Source organism: Muscardinus avellanarius (genome assembly GCF_963383645.1).
Source record: "Muscardinus avellanarius genome assembly, chromosome: 12".
NCBI lineage: Eukaryota > Metazoa > Chordata > Mammalia > Rodentia > Gliridae > Muscardinus > Muscardinus avellanarius.
The window spans coordinates 15,080,852-15,101,139 of NC_137798.1; the positions used below are offsets into that span (position 1 = coordinate 15,080,852).

At 47.2% G+C, this 20,288-nt stretch overlaps 1 protein-coding gene and 1 pseudogene across 2 annotated transcripts in view; one reads left to right on the forward strand and one right to left on the reverse strand.

Moving 5' to 3' along the window:
- DNAAF4 (dynein axonemal assembly factor 4) overlaps positions 1 to 13,513 on the forward strand; it is a gene marked incomplete at both ends in the record, with an annotated part of 19,995 nt that extends 6,482 nt beyond the window's left edge. The window contains 5 exons of the mRNA XM_080707388.1: positions 1,362 to 1,507; positions 6,885 to 6,994; positions 9,022 to 9,175; positions 12,702 to 12,807; positions 13,404 to 13,513. Of these exons, the coding sequence (XP_080563514.1) occupies positions 1,362 to 1,507; positions 6,885 to 6,994; positions 9,022 to 9,175; positions 12,702 to 12,807; positions 13,404 to 13,513 (626 nt within the window). The remainder of the gene's footprint in view (positions 1 to 1,361; positions 1,508 to 6,884; positions 6,995 to 9,021; positions 9,176 to 12,701; positions 12,808 to 13,403) is intronic.
- A 4,408-nt stretch (positions 13,514 to 17,921) lies between these two features.
- On the reverse strand, positions 17,922 to 19,971 carry LOC308271253 (pleckstrin homology domain-containing family A member 8-like; annotated as a pseudogene). Its single transcript has 3 exons — positions 19,002 to 19,971; positions 18,446 to 18,713; positions 17,922 to 18,231 (listed from the first exon to the last, which is right to left on the reverse strand). The product of its transcript is annotated as a pleckstrin homology domain-containing family A member 8-like (transcript).
- Between the last annotated feature and the right edge of the window lie 317 nt (positions 19,972 to 20,288).

Consider the following 20,288-nt stretch of genomic DNA (forward strand, 5'->3'; position numbering starts at 1 on the left):
TTTTCACAGATCGAGGAAGACAAGAGGAAAGAAATAGAAGAGATGAAGGAAAACGAAAGGCGAAAAGCAACTGAAGAACTGGAAGCCTGGAAAAAATGTCAGAGGAGACGTGAAGAGCAGAAAGGGGCCGAGCGGCCAGCCAGGCTGCGAGGGCCTCCAGCCAGGCGCGGGAACCCCGGGTGCAGACACGCGGGGCCTGCAGGTGCGGCAGCCACTGCGGACGTCCAGCCAACACTCCTTCCTTCCCCTTCCTTCTTTCCTTCCTTCCTTCCTTCCTTCCTTCCTTCCTTCCTTCCTTTCTTCCTTCCTTCCTCTTTTTGTGGTGCTGGGAATGCAACCTGGGGATATTCTACCTCTGAGTTATACCCCCAACCCCATTTTTCTTCTTTATTTTGAAACAGGGTCTCACTGAGTTGCAGAGGGCCTCACTAGTAGCTGAGGCTGTCTGCGAACCGCGATCCTCCTGTCTTGGCCTCCCAAGCGCCGGGATTACAAGCGTGCCCACCACGTCCGGTTTAATACTATTTTATTTCTGTTATTATTATTTCTGTAACTCTGTTCTCAGGATTAGGCCCTTGTTTTAATATATTGAGAATAAGCAATCCAATATGAAGACTAAGAAAACGTCTTATTTCTCTGTAAGGTAGCCTTTCTAATAAGGAGAAAGAGTCAGTGTCTTCTTTTTTTTCTGGAGATGGAACCAGGAGCATTTTACCTCTGAGCTATACCCCTGTCTCTATTTTATCTTTTTTTATTTTGAAACACGGCTTCACAGCTGGGCGTAGTGGTGCACGCTTGTAATCCCCACACTTGGGAGGCTGAGACAGGAGGATCATGCAGATTTGAAACCAGCCTCAGCTGGCTTAAGAGACCCTGTCTCCAAATAAAATATAAAATAGATCTGGGAGTGTAGCCTGGAGGTAGAAGGCCTCTGGGTTCCATCCCTAGTACCACCAAAAAAAAAAAAAAAAAAGAAACAAGGCTTCACTAAATTCCTGAGGACCTGCAGGGCCTGGTGGCGCAGGCTTGTAATCCCAGCGCTTGGGAGGCTGAGACAGGAGGATCACGGTTCCTGAACAGCCTCAGCTACTTAGGCCCTTTGCAACTCAGTGAGATGCTGTTTCAAAATAAAGAATTAAAAGTAGGGCTGGGCTGTAGCTTGGAGGTAGAAGGCCCCTGGGTTCCTTCCCCAGTACCACACACACACACACACACACACACACACATCTTATATTTCTTTCTGCTGAAAATATCTTAGGTTTAGTATTTCAGAATTATTTCTGATGAGCAATTATCTTAAAGGTCAGATTGTTCACTGGAAAAAGAAATAACTGACTGACTTACTGCCATTGCTTTTGAAGGGAGAAAGTCAGAAAATATCTTTTTTGAGAAGTTAAAAGAAGACCATCTCCCTGCTCCTCGCCCTGTCTGCAATATTAAAGTCAACTTCACCCCCCGAGTGTTCCCAACCGCGCTCCGGGAGTCCCAGGTAGCCGAGGAGGAGGAGGTAGGTTGTCTGCGTAGTGACAGGCACCAGCGGGGACGCGCCGCTTTAATTCCTCCTTCAAATTAGCACTGCGTCTGCGCTTCTCTTTATTTGTGCTTGTTTGCTGTAGTGCTAGGAAGCCAATCCAGGGCCGCTGCACCTCTGAACTACACCCACCCCAGCCCTTTTCATTTTTTATTTCGTTTTGTTTTTGTGGTATTAGGGATCAAACCTAGGGGCATTCTACCTCGGAGCCACGCTTCCATCCATGTGTGTGTATGCCTGTGTGTGCGTGTGTGTGCATGTGTGTGCGTGCGTGTGTGTGTGTATAATACTGTATCTAGAACCCAGGAGCATTCTACCTCTGAGCTCTACCCCCAGCCCTATCTAGGTTTTTATTTTTACATTTTATTTTTTTATTTTTATTTTTTTGGTGTGTGTGTGGTATTGGGGGTAGAACCTAGTGTCTTTTCTACCTCCAGGCTATACTCCCAGACCTATTTTTTTTATATATTTTATTTGGAAACAGGGTCTCACTAAGTTGCTGAGAGCCTCACTCAGTAGCTGAGGCTGGCTTTGAACCTGTGCGATTCTCCTGTCTCAGCCTCCCAAGCGCGGGGAATACAAGCGTGCGCCACCAAGCCCGGCTAGGTTTTTATCTTGAAACACATTCCCACTAAGTTGCTGAGAGCCTCACTAAGCTGCTGAGGCTGGCCATGGATCTACGATCCTCTTGTCTCAGCCTCCCAAGTACTGGAATAACAAACATGAGCCACCGCCCCTGGTTCCTAGTCCTGTTTCTTATTCTTTATCTTGAAACAGGGTCTCACTGAGTTGTAGAAGGTCTTACTAAGTAGCTGAGGCTGTCCATGAATGCAATCCTCCTGTCTCAGCCTCCCAAATGGTGGAACTACAAGTGTGAGCCCTATATGTGGCTCCAGCCTTATTATATATATATATATATATATATATATATATATATATATATATAATTTTGCAGTCCTGGGGATGGAACCCAGGGGCATTGTACCTCCAAGCTACACCCGCAGCTCTAGTTTTTAGTCTTTTTATTTTTTAAACAGGGTTTCTCTGAGTTGGGAGGGGCCTCGCTAAGTAGCTGAGGCTGTCCGCAAACCACGATCCTCTGGTCTCCGTTTCATGAATGTTGAGATTTATTTTATACTTTAAACCAGGGTCTTACTAAGTTACTGTGCACTAGCCTTGAACCTGTGATCCTCTTTCTCAGCCACTCAGGTACTGGGATTATAGTCACACACCACTCTACACTCTGCTAGTATTTCTGAAGTATTTTATTGCATTAAAGATAGTACTTCAGAGATGGGCTTGGTGATACACAACTGTAATTCCAGTACTTGGGGGTCTGAGTCAGGAAGATCACAGGCTTGAGGCCAGCCTTAGCAATTTACTTATTGATTTTTTTTTGTGTGTGGTACTGAGGATGGAATCCAGGGGCATTCTACCTCTGAGCTACACCCTTGGCCCTACTTTTTTTATTCTTTATTTTGAAACAGGGTCTCACTGAGTTGCAAAGGGCCTCACTAAGTAGCTGAGGCTGTCCTTGAACCGTGATCCTCCTGTCTCAGTCTCCCAAATGCTGGGATTACAAGCTTGCACCAACTAATATTTCAATATTAGTTGAAATATTCTGTATTTGTCTATTAGGTCCATTTGGTTTATAGTGTTCTTTAGGTCTAAACAGTCTTTAGTCATCTTTGCCAGGAAGACTGATCTAGTGGTGTGAGTGGTGTGTCGAAATCTCCTTGGGTCTATTTAAGACCTGATGTCCCAAGGATTTTGTTTTATAAAAGTAAGTGCACCCACACTTGGGGTTAAATGTTTACTATCATTATATAATGATTCTTGTTGGATTATTCCTTTTTTTGCAGTACTAGGGATTGTACCCATAGGCACTCTACCTCCAAGCTGTACACCCAGCCTTACTTTATTTTTATTCTTTTTTTTGAAACACAGACTCACTAAGTTGTGGAGGGCCTCACTAAATTGCTGAGGCTGGTCATGAACCTGAGATCCCCGCCTCAGCCTCCCGAGTACTAGGATTACAAGCATGCGCCACCATGCCCAGTGGATTGTTCCTTTTATTAATAAGAAGTGACCTGCTTTGTGTCTTCTGATCTATTTCAGCTTAAAGTCTGTTTTGTCAGATATGAGCGTTGCTACCCCTGCTTGTTTTGGGTCCCCGTTTGCGTGGCATGTCTTTTTCCATCCTTTCACCTTTAGTGTATGGATGTCTTCAGATGGAAGGCAAGTTTCATGCAAACAATATATAGTTGGATTATGTTCATTAATCCATATTGCCAGTCTATGCCTTTTAGTTGGGTAGTTAAAACTTAAAACATTCAGTGTTATTATTATTGTTATTATTTTGCGGTACTGGGGATGGAGCCCAGGGGCATTCTACCTCCAAGCCAGGGGCATTATACCCCCAGCCCTATTTTTTATTTTGAAACCGGGTCTCACTGAGTTGCAAAGGGCCTCACTAAGTAGCTGAGGCTGCCTGTGATCCACAGTCCTCCTGTCTCAGCCTCCCAAATGCTGAGATTACAAGTGTACCCACCACGCCTGCCTCCCTCGAGCCTCTTTAACAATACATAGTCTTTAGTGCAATCTCTCATTGGCTGCAGGCACCCTGCCGACCAGGCCCAAATTCCATAAGGCCAGAGACTATGATGTTCTGTCCAGAGCGTGTAGCCTGCTGGTCAGGATTTAATGCCCACAGACATCACCCTTGCTCTGCTGTTTGTCAGCCCACTAAACTGTAGAGCACTGACCTCTGGTCTCTGTGGCCCATGGGCCTAAGCTCAGCAGGGCCAGCAGTTGCTATGTTCCGTGCTGGTGGCCCGACTCGCTGAGCTTTAATGGCCCAGGGACACTTCCACTGGCACTGGCTATGATCACATTGAATGCTGCCAGTCCCCGGCATGCATGCCAGGCACAAGCTCTGCCAGTGGAGAGAGCCGAGTCCCCCTGCAGCTGTGACCACGTGAACCCTCCGGACCCCGGCATCCCTGCTTTCAGGGCCCAGGCTCTGGCAGGGAGAGACTGAGGCTGGCGACTCAGTGACTTGGCTCTGAGCCCTTGCTGGGCTCTGGCACTGCTGCTTGTGAGCTGATGGCTTTCCGGCTTGCAGCTCAGTAGGCTGAGTGTTTTTGCCCCACAGACACCGCAGCTGGCTGTCCTGTGGTGATCACTGGGGACCCTGAGAGGGCACAGAGAACTGTGCCCCTGGCCCACGCGTGCCTAGAGACTGCCTGCTAGTTCACGTTTCTTCTGTGTCTGACGTAGTCCCACTCGGAACTCCACAGAGGTGACTTGCAAGGTCACACACCCGGGAGTCTGCTCATAGCCACGCAAGTCCCTCCTCCTCGGCTTGCTAACTCGTGGCCTTGTGAGCGCTGCTGGGGTCCCTGCGGGCAGAGATGGCTTCATCTGCAGCCGCCAGATCCAGCTGGGCCATCGGGGTGGTCGGGTCTTAGCGTGGAGAGAAACGTGCGCCTGCTTTTGCTGATGGTCTGGAGTTGTCTCCAGAAGTCGGCCGCTCTTACTGGAGTTGGCCTCTGTCACCTCCAGTCCCAAGGCTCCAGCGCCAGCCTCCTGGCTCAGCAAGCTCCGCACTCACCAGGGACATGGCAGCGCTCCTCCTCTGCTCTCTGCGCCCGCCTCCGCTCCGCCGGGCTTCAACTGTCTTTGTTCTGCTGAGCTTTGGCTGCTCGTCTTCTTGCCAAGAAGCAGTCTTTCCGCTGGATGAGTTTTGAATCTCGGAGTGCCTGAAACACGCCGTCTCTTCCTATTCTGCCATCTTTAATCTCTGAGACTCTGTTTCCGAATAAAAAATTAAAAGGTCTGGGAATGTAGCTAGGAAGTAGGATGCCACTGGATTCAATACCCCAGTACCAAAATAAATAAAATAGAAATAAAATTTTGAGCCATGAAATTTTTTTTTTCTGATGCTAGGATTGAACGCAGGGGCATTCTACCTTTATCTCTATTTTTATTTTATTTATTTGTTTGTTTTTTGTGATACTGGGGATGAAACCCAGGGGCATTCTACCTCCAAGCTACACCCCCAGCCCTATTTTTTTATTCTTTATTTTGAAGCAGGGTCTCATTGAGTTGCAAACGGCCTCACTAAGTAGCTGAGGCTGGCCATAAACCTGGATTCTCCTGTTTCAGCCTCCCAGGTCCTGGGATTACTAGTGTGTGCCACCATGCCCTGCTCTACTTTTATTTTTTTATTTGGAAACATAGGAAGACTCTCAGCAACCTAGTAAGACCCTGTTTCAAAATAAAAAAATAAATAAATTAAGGGCTGGGGTGTAGCTCAGAGGTAGAATGCCCCTGGGGTCCATCTCCAGTAACTCTTCCCCCCAAAAGTATAAAAGCCTATGTAAAATTCTAAGCCAGGCATGATGGTGCGCAGCTGTTATCCCATCTATTTGGGAGGCTGAGGAAGAAAGATCAAAAGTTCATGGACAGCTTAGTGAGACCATGTCCCCAAATAAAATACAAAAGGGTTGGGGATGTAACTCAGTGGTACACTGGCTCTTGTCTGTCAGCCCCCCCAGTATAGGGATAACAGGTGGGTGCCACCACACCAGGCCCCAGCCCCTTTTTATTTTGAAACAGGTTCCTAAGAGCCTCACTCAATTGCTGAGGCTGACCTCAAACCTGTAATCCTCCTGTCTCAGCCTCTCAAGTACTGGGATTACAAGTGTGTGCCACATGATGGTCTGCGTAGGTAGATTTTTATTTTTATTTTTATTTTTATTTTTTTTGTGTGTGGGTCTGGGGATGGAACCCAGGGGCATTCTACCTCCGAGCTATACCCCTGCCTTATTTTTTATTCTTTATTTTGAAACAGGGTCTCACTGAGTTGCAGAGGGCCTCTAAGTAGTAGCTGAGACTGTCCACAAACCACGATCCTCAGGTCTCAGCCTCCCAAATGCTGGGGTTGCAAGCGTGTACCACTAGGCCCAGCTGAGTAGGCAGATCTTTAAGAGGTGAGGCCTACCAGGTGATTAGGTCACGGGCACCGCCGTGGCTGGGATTGGTGTTCCTGCTGAAGAGTGGTCAGTTCCCCCTAGGGTGGAATGCTACACATGGCCCAGCCTGGCCTTCCGCCTCTTGTCTCCTCTCCCTGTGTGATCTGCCACATCCTTCCCTAGCCAGGAGGCTCTCACCAGAACCTGACCAGGCCGAGCCAGCCAGACTGGACTTCAGCCTTCAAAACTACAAGAAAAATAAGCCTGTTTTCTTTAAAACTATCCACCTTCAGGTATTTTGTTATAGTAACACAAAAAGGACTATAGTAACGCAAAAATGACAATGTCTCTCCTGGTCAACTTCATTCTCATTTCAGTGGCTACATAAGCAAGCTGAGGCCCGAAAAGCAATGAACACTGACATCCCTGAATTTAGTGATTTAAAAGAAGAAGAAAAGAACCCAGAGTGGTTGAAGGAGAAAGGGAAGTAAGTTGCTTGAACTCTGGCCACAAGATTTACAGTGTATGTAGACCGTAATATCAATCCCATTTTCTAGATATTTTAACCTTTGTGTTCATATATATATATTGCATTCGGGAGGCTGAGATAAAAAGATCATAGTTTTAGGCCAGCCTCAGCTACTTAGTGAAGCCCTCTGCAACTCAGTGAGACCCTGTTTCAAAAATAAAGAATAAAGTTGGGCGTGGTGGTGCACGCTTATAATCCCAGCATCTGGGAAGTTGAGACAGGAGGACTGCGCAGGTTCAAAGCCAGCCTCAGTTGCTGCTTAGTGGGGCCCTTTGCAACTCAGTGAGACCCTGTTTCAAAATAAAGAATAAAAAAAATAGGATGGGGGGTGTCACTTGGAGGTGGAATGCCCCTGGGTACCGCAAAATAATAATAATAATAATAATAATAATAATAATAATAATAATAAACAAAATAAAGAATAAAAAATGGGGCCAGGGGTATAGCTTGGAGGTAGATGCCCCTGGGCTCAAAACCCAGCACCACACACACACGCACACACACACACACACACACATACACACACACTCTTGGATCTTATGCTGCAAGGTGGGGAAATAATTTTTGGTGTAAAACCCTGGCAAAGGCGGCACTCGGCCACTGAGCTCCACCCTGGCCATATTTAATTTTTTACCTGGAAACAGAATCTTGGTAAGTTGTGGGGGGCCTCTCTGAGTTGCTGAGACTTCTTGAACCTATGATTCCCCTGTCTCAGCCTCCCAGGTGTGTGCTGCCCTGCCCAGCTCCAGAACTTTTTTTTCTTTTCTTTTTCTTTTTCTTTTCTTTTTTTTTTTGGTGATACCGGGGATGGAATCCAGAGGCATTCTACCTTTTCAGCTACACTCCCAGTCTCATTTTTACTTCTTATTTGGAAACAGAGTCTCACTAAATTTATGAGAGCCTCACTACTTGCTGAAGCGGTCCTCAAACTTGTGATCTAAACCTCCCAAGTACTGGGATTACAAGAGTGCACCGGCTCCTTTTTTTTTTTTTGCGGCAATGGGGATGGAACTGGAGGTCATTCTACCTCTGAGCTACACTCCCAGTCCAAATTTTTATTTTTTATTTTTTAAACTAATTTATTATTATTATTATTATTATTATTATTATTATTATTATTATTGGTGGTACTGGGGTTCCTGGAAGCCCTTCTACCTCTGGGCTGCACTCCCAGACCCATTTTTACGTTTTTATTTGGAAACAGGGTCTCCTAAGCCAGCGTGCGCGGCTGGCTTCGAACCTGCGCGATCCTCCTGTCTCTGCCTCCCAAGCGCGGGGATTACAAGTGTGCACCACCACGCCCGGCTTATTTTTTATTTTGAAACGGGGTCTCACTGAGTTGCAGAGGGCCTCTGTAAGTAGCTGAGGCTGGCCGCGAACCACAATCCTTCTGTCTCAGCCTCCCAAATGCTGGGATTACAAGTGTGTGCGCCACCACGCCTGGCTAAGAGCTCTGTTCTTAGGGAATGCAAGGTCTTGGGTCCAGTCTCCATTACTGCAAAAAACAATAACCGCACCCTTCCCGAAACAAAAATAGAAAGAGCAACAATTAGGGCTTCCTCATTAATATCCAGCAGGGGAGACATTTTCTCAAGTAGTCGTTCTCCCACTTTGAAGCCAGTATCCTGGTGGTGCCCGGTGGCATGGGACACCTCTAGAAGTGCTTGGTACTCTGCTGGGAGGCTAGCAAGCTGCGCTTCGTTCTGCATGGACCAGTTTAAGTCACAAGCCCATCCTGGAATCAATCGTTATAGCTGGGAGGACGGTAATGTGCCTACTGGCTTGGCCTGCGGCTGGCTCCTATTCTGGGGCATCTGTCCTATTCTGATTACCTGCTGGTGTACGTGGAGAGCGGTGAGTGCGGCCAGCAGCGCCTCCCCACGGGGAACGCAAAAGAAGGTTCCCCAGCCCCTCTGCCCAGTATCGCATGGTATCGGTTCTGTTCCAATGTTAACATTGTCTTTCTTTTGCTTCTGTTTCATTAGCAAATTGTTTGTGACCGAAGACTACTTGGCAGCGATTAATGCATACAATTTGGCCATACGACTGAATAACAAGCTTCCACTATTGTATTTGAATCGAGCTGCTTGCCACCTAAAACTCAGAAACTTACACAAGGCCATTGAAGATTCTTCCAGGGTATAAACATATCTCTCTGTTTATTTGTGTGTGATGCTTTGAAATTGTTAGGCTGTTGGACTAGAGATAGAGCTTAGTGGTCAAAGTGGTTGCCCAGTATGCTCGGGGCCCTGGGTTAGATCCCAGCACACACACACGCACACACGCGCGCGCGCACACACACACACACACACACACACACACACACACACACACACACTGTTATCCTTCCGTTCTTGGTTCATAGATTCCTAAAGGAAATCTATGGGAAGACACTGGAACAATGGGTAGAATCCTTGAGTGCAGTTGAGAGGCACTGAATAAAGATAAGGAGCAGAAGAATCACCTACAGGGGTGCTGAGGAATTGTTTTCTGAAAAGTGGGTGGTAAGCCACTAAGTTTGGGAATCTTTTTTTTGTGTGTGTGATACTGCAGATGGAACCCAGGGGCATTCTCCCTCTGAGTTACACCCCCAGCCCTATTTTTTAGTATTTCTATTTTTTGAAACAGGGTCTCACTAAGTTGCAAAGGGCCTCACTAAGTAGCTGAAGCTGTCCGTGAACAGCGATCCTCCAGTCTCAGCCTCCCGAATGCTGGGATTACAAGTGTGCACCACCACACCTGGCTCACGGTTTATTTTTAATGTACTTTTGTTGGTGCATTGTAATTATATATCATAGTGAGGCTCAGAGTCACACAAACACACATGCAGGTAACACACCAGTGTCTCCCTCTTCACCCCCCGCCCGCTTCCCTGTACACACTAGTGGGCTTGTCACGGGAACACACAGTAGTTCTGTGGCGAGCCCTGAGCAGTCCTTGGCTCGGGCGCTCCCCGGGGTCCTTGGTCCTCCCATACACGTCAGTGGGCTCTTCACAGTGGCTCTGTGGAGAGGCCTGGTTTGGGAAACTCACCTCAGCTTCCCTGGTGAAAAGAATTCCAACATAGCCAGTTGGAGACAAAGCCGGAGGTTTAATTCAAGGAAAGTAAAGATACACATTCCGGGGAATCTGGGCCGGGCTCTCCTGAAGTCCTTTTTTCTAGGACACCGAGAGGGAGGCTGGGCACATGGCGGGAGAGGGGCCACCATGGGATGCGCCTCCTCTCTGAATCTTCAGGCTGGCCCAAGGTGAGGATTTCTTCAACACAAGAATGCCAGGGTTTCAGCCGGGCGTGGGGGCGCACACTTGTAATTCCAGCATTTGGGAGGCTGAGATAGGAGGATCGTGGTTCACAGCCAGCCTCAGTTACTCAGTGAGGCCCTCTGCAACTCAGTGAGACCTGGTTTCAAAATAAAGAATAAAAAATAGGGCTGGGGGGTATAGCTTGGAGGTCGAATGCCTCTGAGTTCCATCCCCAGACCCACACACACAAAAAAAATAGTGTTGGGGTGTAGCTCGGAGGTAGAATGCCCCTGGGTTCCATCCCCAGTACCACATACACACACACACACACACACACACACACACACACACACACACACACACAATGCCAGGGTAGAGTCTGCAGCTGGGCAGCGGGCAGCGGCAGCGGGAGGGGGAGCGGGACGGGGAGAGGGGAATGTGAGCTGACCTTCTCTGGGATCCAAGCAGGTGGGGTGGGAAGCAAAGGTATAATTTTTCCCCAGGACTTTCTTCCCAGGAAATTGAAGAGCTAGGCCATTATGATTTAAAGTGTGGGCCTAGCTTTTTCCTAAGAGTAACAAGCTCTGTTAATATGAAGCTAAAACCCAGGTGTGATGACTCCTGTCATCCAGTGCTTAGGAGGCGGAGACTGTGAACCCACGATCCTTCTGTCTCAGCCCCCAAGTACTGGGATGGCAAGCATGTACCCTCATGCCCCTTTCATTTTTATTTTGAAACAGATCTCACTAAGTTATGCAGAGCCTTGCTAAGTTGCTGACACTGGCTGAGAACCCATGATCCTCCTGTCTCAGCTCCCTAGTACTAAGATGTAGGTTTGTGCCACCATGCTTGGCTCAATTACAACATTTTAAGAAGTTTAAATTTGTGTGTGTGTGTGTGTGTGTGTGTGTGTGTGTGTGTGTGTGTACTGGGGATGGAACCCAGGGGCATTCTACCTCCTAGCTACATTCCCAGCCCTATATTTAATTTTTTATTTTGAAACAGGGTCTCACTAAGGTGCAGAGGGCCTCACTAAGTAGCTGAATGGTTTCTGCTAGTAAAGGTCGAGGTGCAAACATCAAATGATAAACCAGATCATAGTTTTGAGGGGTATGAATTCTGGTATAAGAATGATTGAAGCTGGGTGTAGTGTTACACCACTACACTGGGTGTAGTGTTACAGGGATTACCCTGTAATCCCAGTACTTGGGATGCTGAGACAGGATGGTCACAGGTTAGAGACCAGCTTCAGCAACTTAGTGAGACCCTGTTCAAAACAAAACAAAAAAAATAATAATAAGCCAACCAGGTGTGGTGACACATGCTTGAAATACCAGTACTTGAAAGGCTGAGGCTGGCGGATTCAAAGACAGCTTCAGCAATTTAGTGAGGCTTTCAGCAACCTAGTAAGACTGTTTCCAGATAAGAAATAAAAATCAGGCTGGGGGTATAGCTTGGAGGTAGAATGACTCTGGGTTCAAACTCCAGTACCAAAAAAACAAAACAAAGCAAAAAGAAAGATTGAATAATGCCTTAAATTGTTCACCATCAACATGTTCATTTGATAAATATCAAATATCAGCAAAGCCCAAAATTTAGATAGGTGAGAGCTTATGTCTTCTTTTAAAGTAGAGCCAGGTGTGGTGATGCATGCCAGTAATCCCAGTTCTTGGAAGGCTGAGATGGGAGGACCACAGGTTCAAGGACAGTCTCAACAAATAGTAAGACTCATCATTCTGGGAAGACCCTGTTTCAAAATAAAAAAAAATAAGAGCTAGGCATGGTGGTGGACACTTGTAATCCCAGTACTTGGGAGGCTGAGACAGCAGGCAGAGGATTCGAAGCCAGCCTCAGCTACTTAGTGAGGCTCTCTGCAAATTAGTGAGACCCTATTTCAAAATAAAGCATAAGCCGGGTGTGGTGGCGCACGCTTGTAATCCCAGCATTCGGTAGGCTGAGACAGGAGGATCACGGTTCACGGACAGCCTCAGCTACTTAGTATGGCCCTCTGCAACTTAGTGAGACCCTGTTTCAAAATAAAGAATAAAAAAATAGGGCAGGGGGTGTAGCCTGGAGGTCGAATACCCCTGGGTTCCATCCCCAGACCCCCACAAAAAAAAACATAAAAAATAGGGCTGGGGGTGTAGCTCAGAGGTATATGCCCCTGGGTCCCATCCCCAATACTACACATAGATGGATAGACAGATTATTTAGTTAAATAGGGACAGAGATGTAGCTCCAGCTAGAATGCCCCTGGATTCAATCTCCAAGACTATGCATGCACGCGCGTGTGAGCAAACACACACACATACACACAAACAGAAATAAAAATAAGGTTGGGATTTTACCATGCTTTTGCTCAAGTTTAAATTAGGAAATTGTGGCTTTTCCTTGTTACTTATGTACTTGTATGCTTTGTAAGGCTCTGGAATTATTGACGCCACCTGTTGCAGACAATGCTGGTGCAAGAATGAAGGCCCACGTCCGACGGGGAGCAGCATTCTGTCAACTAGAGCTCTATGTAGAAGGTAGGAGATGGACAGAGATGTTGTGTTTTCTTTTTTATTTATTTACTTTGCAGCACTGGCGAGTGAACTCAGGGCCTTGCACATGCTAGGCCAGAGTCTACCACTGAGCTACAACCCGGCCCTTTTACTTTTCTTTTCTTTTCTTTTTTTTTGTGGTACTGGGGGTGGAACCCAGGGGCTTTCTACCTCCGGGCTACACTCCCAGACCTATTTTATACTTTATTTGGAAACAGGGTCTCACTATGTTGCTGAGAGCCTCACTAAGTAGCTGAGGCTGGCTTCGAACCCGTGCGATCCTCCTGTCTCGGCCTCCCAAGTGCGGGGATTAGAAGTGTGTTGTTTGGGGGTTTTTTTGTGGGTGGGAATGGAACCCAGGGGCATTCGATCCCCGAGCTACACCCCCTGCCCTATTTTTTTTTCTTTATTTTGAAACAGGGTCTTACTAGTTTGCAGAGGGCCTAAGTAGTAGCTGAGGCTGTCTGCGAACCTCAATCCTCTGGTCTTAGCCTCCCAAATGTTGGGATTACAAGCGTGCATCACCATACCCAGCTTATAAAATATTTATTTTATTAATCACCTCTGCTGTATAAATATAGGTCTGCAGGATTATGAAGCTGCACTCAAGATTGATCCAGCCAACAAAACTTTGCAGAATGATGCTGAGAAGATTCGGAACGTAATTCAAGGAACAGAACTGAAATCTTAACGACTACCAGAAGCAACTAGGTATAGTACTAGGTATTAAATTTTTAAACATTAGATGGACATTAGAAATCTTTGTACATATTTTGGGCAATTGTGCAGAATCACTTAGTGTTTAGTATTTTAGTTTTTTAGAAAATAAAATATAAATCTATAGAAAATAAAATGTTTGCTTTGAACTGTTTCTGTTTTTTTTTTTTTTTTTTTTTTTTTTTGGTGGTACTGGGGATGGAACCCAGGAGCTTTTTACCTCCGGGCTATACTCCCAGACCTGTTTTATACTTTATTTGGAAACAGGGTCTCACTAAGTTGCTGAGAGCTTCACTCAGTAGCTGAGGCTGGCTTCGAACTTGCCTGATCCTCCGGTCTCAGCCTCCTAAGTGCTGGGATTACAAGCGTGCGCCACCATGCCTGGCTTTTGAACTGTTTCTGAATAAGTAAATCAAAATCATAATCTGTTTATTTTTCTTTTTACTGATGCATCTCAGCTATACAGAATGATGGTTTTCATTATATCATATTTGCGCATACATAAAAACACAATTTGAACCGGGTGTGGTGGCGCACACTTGTCATCCCAGGGCTGGGAGACTGAGACAGGAGGATCACAGTTTGCAGCCAGCCTCAGCTACTTAGTGAGGCACTTGGCAACTCAGTGAGACCCTGTTTCAAAATAAAGACTAAAAGATAGCGTTGGAGGTGTAGCTCGGAGGTAGAATGCCCCTGGGTTCCATCCCAGTGCCACAAAAAAAAAAAAAAAAAAAAAAGAGTGATTGCTCAGCAATCATTGTGCTAGCCCATCTCTCAGAGTCCCTGTGAGAACTTCCCCCTGGCCCTAGCCACTCTGGGGCAGCCCTGGTTGCAAGCCTGCAATGGATACCTCCAGATGGGATGTTCTGGCCTTGTGGGAAAATGGCTTATACTCTCCTCACCAGTAACGGGACCACACTCGTTCCCCTTCACAGCTGTGGCTCCCCAACACCCGGGCCCAGTTCCTGGGCATCCCCTTCCTTGATAATTTCTACCCAAAACCTCATGTTGGTGTTGCTGCATGATTGAGACGGGAGGATCTCAGCAGTAATGAACGGTGAGCAGGACCACCTCAGCGAAGTATCCAGTATTATGGCCCAGCCTCCTGGGCTCAGGATGGGGCTCCGGGCAGTTCTGGAAATCATAGCCAACCAAACAGGCCCTGCCTGGAGCTCGCAGCTAATCTGCAGTAGCCAGTGAGAAGCATTTACCAGAATCGCTTAGCCCTAGGTGACTTATTAGCTGAAGGAGGAGGGGTTTTCGGACAGTTTAATTTCACTGCTTTCTAAACATAGATAATTGCCAGGCGTGGTGGCGCACGCTTGTAACCCCCCGTGCTTGGAAGCCTGAGCTAGGAGTATCGCACAGGTTCGAAGCCAGCCTCAGCTACTTAGGCTCTCAGCAACTTAGTGAGACCCTGTTTCCAAATAAAAAATATAAAATAGGTCTGGGAGTATAGCTCAGAGGTAGAAAGCCTCTGGATTCCACCCCCAGTACACCAATAAACAAACAAGCAAACAAACAAACAAACATAGATAATAACCAGCATCACTAATAACATGAGGAAGATGTCGGTGTCCCTGCCCATGGAATGTAAACGGTGTCTTTGGAGGGCGATTCTCTCCCTCCCTGGGGCCTTACGGACTGGGTTGTCCTGTCCTCAGGACCCTAGGTCTCCTCTTCCCATCCCATTTGGTCCCTGTCACCACCATGGAGAAGGTCTCAGGAGCCTAGAAGATGGCCGCCCACCTCCCGTGGCACAGCACAGCTCCTCTGTGGCACACTGAAGGACAAAAATGTACTTTTATTTTTGTTTTTGTAGTACTGGGGATGGAACCCAGGGACTTTCTGCCCCTGAGCGACACCCCAGCTCTATTTTAGTTTTATTTGGAAACAGGGTCTAGGTTGATGAAAGTCTCACTACTTGCTGAGGTTGTTCCAGACCTGGGATCCTCTGGTCTCAGCCTCCCGAGTACTGGGATCACAAGTGTGCATCTCCATGCCCAGCGGAATGTAAAAGCCATTGGTTTTATAAATTGAGAGGGGCTGAAGAACGCAGAAACAGAACAGATGGCGAACTGCAGCCGGGCACGGCGTCACACTCGTGTGATCCCAGTACTTGGGAGGCTGAGACAGGCGGAGCGCAGGTTCAAAACTTAGCCAGGCTCTTAGATATCTAGTGAGACCCTGTTTCCAAGTAAGAAATAAAACTGAGCTAAGTGTGTAGCTTGGAGGTACAATGCCTCTGAGTTCAATCCCCCAACCCCCAAAAATAAAAAGATAAATTAAGGCCTGGGCAGGTGGCACATAATAATCTATAATTCTATAATCCCAGTACTTGAGAGGCTGAGAAAGGAGGACCGCAGGCTCAGGCTCCAGGCCTTTGCAAGGAAACTTAGTGAGACCTTGTTTCAAAAGAAAATGATAGCCTGGCGTGGTGGTGCATGCTTAAAATCCAAGTACTTGGAAAGCTGAGATTGGAGAATCGCAGGTTTGTAGACAGCCTCATCTACTTAGTGAGGTCCTGTTTCAAAATAAAGAATAAAAAACAGACCAGGTGTGGTGGTGCAAGCCTGTAATCCCAGCATTTGGAAGGCCGAGATAGGAGGATGTGGTTTGAGGCCAGCCTCAGCTACTTAGTGAGGCCCTTTGCAACTCAGTGAGACCCTGTTTCAAAATAAAGAATTAAAAAAAAAAAAGGGCTGGTGGTGTAGCTCAGAGGTAAATGCCCCTAGGTTCCATCCCCGGTACTGGAAAAAAAAAAAAAAAAAAAAAAAAAAAGAAAGAAAGAAAGAAAAAGGAAGGAAGGAAGGAAGGAAAAGGTGAATTCATTTGCCAGAAATTGGGTCCTAGAAGGCAGAAATGGTTTCCATGGTTTAAGCAGAAGAAAAGGCTGATAAAAGCTGGGCATGTTGGCAGAGATTGTAATCCCAGGATTTGGGAGCCTGAAACCAGAGGTCGAAGGTCCAAGGCCAGTCCCAGCTACTTAGTGAGACCCTCTGCAACCTAGTGAGACTCTTTCCAAATAAAAAGTAAAACAGGTTTGGGTGTTGCGAGGTGACCCGCAGAGGCCACCAGAGTGCCAAAGAGGTGGCTTCCTGTCCTGGGGCCGGGGAGGCTGCACCCACTCTGCCGCCGCCCACATACCGGCTGGCTGGGTGAGCAATTCCGAAGACGCTGCCTCCCTGACTTCTGCCTTAACAGCTCCCAGAGTTGGCGCAAGGAGAAGTCAGGTGTTCATGGTTGTAACATCATTCCATTCTTTGACCAAGGCCATCCAGGACACACATCTTATCTTACGCAGATGCTATCTGGGGCCAAGACAGCATCCTTATACCAGGCAGTGACGTTGATTCCAGAAGCAGATGATAGCAGTTAAAATCCTTTACTTATCCAGGTTTAGTTATGGGATGCGCTTGCCTCACGCTTCTGCCTAAAAGGGCAACACCGCTTTGTGGTGGTGTAGCTCAGAGGTAGAAGGCCCTAGGCTCAATACCCGGTACTACAAAAAAGAACAAGAAAAGAAAAAGGCTGATAATTTTACTGTGCTCCATCTTTCACCTGAAAGTCTTACGCAGTGCCTCACTATTTGATGTTTGAGAGAAAACAAGCAAAACTAATTTATCTTCTTACTTGTAGCATAACCAAGTAAGTTTGTTTGTTTGTTTGTTTGCGGGTCTGGGGATGGAACCCAGGGGCATACAACTTCTGAGCTACACCCCAGCCCTAATTTTTTTTGTTGTTTTTTTTTTTCATTTGTCAAATCTGCTCTTATTACTGATAAGTAAAATAAAAAATTAAATGCGAGTAAAATAAAAATAATGTGCATACGGCGGAGTGTGAAAAACACGAGAGAGGTCCGGTACACGTGGCATGTAAAGTTTTAATGGCACGGCTCTCCCGGGGATCAGGGCGAGGCACCGTGGGGCCCGCGCGCCTGTCCGAAGCTTGAGGACGCGGGCTCTCCTTTTTAAGGTATGCATCTCGCGAGATGAGGGTTTACTAGCAGGAACGCCCAATTCTCGCGGGGGGGGGGGGGGGGTTCAGCCCCTCCCTTGCCCTGCAGAGGTCATGTGACACAAAGTCACATGAGTGCAGGACCCAACTTATCAATTACTTGCTGTTCCAGCCGGTGACAGCTATGATTTGGTTTCCAGTAGGCCTGTTAAACTGAAATATACAGCACCTTGATTTTGAAACACATAAAACACATATGTACTTTTAAAAATTATATATAAAAGCACTGGGTTTTGCCTCCCCCTCATCATTCCCCAAGGAAAGGAGTTGGAGAGGACTGAAGCTGTTGCTGGAAATCAAGGAGGGCAACACAACTCTTCAGCAAACTTTATTCCCTGAAGTTAGGAGGCGCTGTCCTGGGGCCGTCACACCACCTCGTCTGACTCCAGCCTGTGTACCTCGTATAGAATATCCTGTATGGTCAGCTGCTTTTCCATGGCAGGGAGGTAGAGATTGAGGTCCCTCTGCATCCCAATGCTGAACACTTCTTTCTGGTGGTCGCCTTCCGTTATGGTTAATGCAGCCACAAGTCTTCATAGGATGGCGCCGCCCTCAAAGCTAACGCAAAAACCCCTCGAACTACCCAGCCGTGGTGCTGCCGTAACGTTTTCCATATGCGTTCTTCAAGGCTGTCTGGATATCCTTTTCACCATTTTTTACTTCTGTCAAAAATCCCTTTAAGAATTTGAAGCTGGGCGTGGTGGCGCACGCTTGTCATCCCAGCATTCGGGAGGCTGAGACCGGAGGATCGCGGTTCGCAGACAGCCTCAGCTACTTAGTGAGGCCCTCTGCAACTCAGTGAGACCCAGTTTCAAAATAAAGAATAAAAAATAGGGCACGGGGTGTAGCTCGGAGGTTGAATGCCCTTGGGTTCCATCCCCAGACCCACAAAAAAAAAGAATTTGAGACCTCTCTTCAGCCACAAGAGGGCTTCCGTGGCGGAGTTCCTGACCTGGGCTACATCCGCCTCTACCTCATGCAGCACTATCTTCTGGAGGGTAGTAAACTCTTCCTTGTTGGTTATATACTTCTGATTTACTTTCTTAATATTTCCAACAAGATCCATTTTAACAGGAGCAAATACTGTAGGGCCAAGTTTGTCTAATACTGGAACCACAGCATAACATGATGCCAAGAACGCTTCTGTGGGAATGCCACTTATAAGATTGTATGAGCGTGTGTGTCCCCAGTCGCATAGAGACACGCCGAGATCTATAATCGGTCTTACGGATATCTTTATTTGTGGGAGATCGACCTCCAGCCCCCGCGTGGCCGCGGGGGCTGGTGGCGGGGGAGAGCGTGCGTCCCTCCCTCTGGGGCTCCTCTCTGAACTCTGCACTCTCTTCTTCCGGGCCCGGGAGGTCTGGTTCCCTCCGGAATTGCAGAGCTCCACCTCCTAGCTTCCGGCCCTGCCCCCTGTGGGGCAGGGGGGGGGCGACTCACACCTTACACCACTGTCTTCCAGAAGTTTAATGTCGCTGAAGCTGGTGTTCATGGTACTAAAGAGAGTTGGGATGGCTTCTCTGCCTTCATCCCAGAGGGTCTCTGGAGAGCAGCTGGGGGAGTCTGAGCCAGGCTGTGCCACGTCGCTGTCATGATTTCCCAGGTTTTCCTCTCCATCTTCCTTCATTATTTCTCCTGTTATATTATCTTCTGTATTTTCTTCACTTGATATGCTGCAGTCTATCTCTGCAGATTTCAAATACAAGGAGCTCTTGTTTTTCATTAGGATTTCTTCATCACCATTTATTTCCATATTTAAAGATCCATTTTCACAATTGCTCAGCTCCATTTTCCTTTCTAATGAATTACAAATCGGCACAATAGGATGTGTCATCTTGCTGGACTTGAGCACTGCCAGCTGTGGAGACCCTGGAGGAGTAGGTAGAGCAGCTCTGAGGTGAAGGCTGCATTTGTAATCTGCACGCATTCTTCCAAGGTCTTCAGAGAAGTGTCACAGGTTGATTTCAGCAGAGTTCCCACATCAGTTCCCTCCTCGGAATTAGAAAAACTGGTTGTGGTCACTTCTTTTGTTTTATCTACTTGCTGAACAAGGAGATCACAGTAGAGTCTTAGTTCTGACATTTTGGTTTTCAAGTTTTCGGTATTTTCAGCAAATTCTTTCTCCTTCTGGGTCCTACTGTCCGTCAGACAAGCCTTGGCGGACCCCAGGGCCACCAGCCACCGCTGTCTCTCAGCCGCACTTCTGGCCTTCAGGTAGAAATACTGTTCTCCAGGGATTATCAGGTCCATGCGGGTATTATCTACAGAATGAACTTGAATTTCACAGACTGCCATTTGTATGCTCCCTTTGCAACCTTTCCAGGCGTCTTCAGGAGAATCATAATAGGATAATATTCCTCCACAGAGAAGGGACCATTGAGGCTGCCAACCGCTCAGAGAGTTGGTCCACTTGTACAGACGCCCTCCACGGCGCCGCCAGCCTCGCCCGCGCTCACTGGCGCGGCGCCACCGTGGCTACCTGGGCCTCCCTAATTTTTATTCTTTAATTTGAAACAGGTTCTCACTAAGTTGCAGAGGGCCTATGTAGCCAAGGCTGTCCTCAAACCTCCGATCCTGTCTCAGCCTCCCAAGTACTGGGATTGCAGGTGTGCGCTGCCATGCCCGGCTCGCCAAGTAAGTCTTGACGGTGTGTAGAAGTTGATAAAGCTGCAATTCCAGTTTCCTCCTCACATCAAACTTTCTTTCTGGTCTTGTTGGGTTAATGTGAG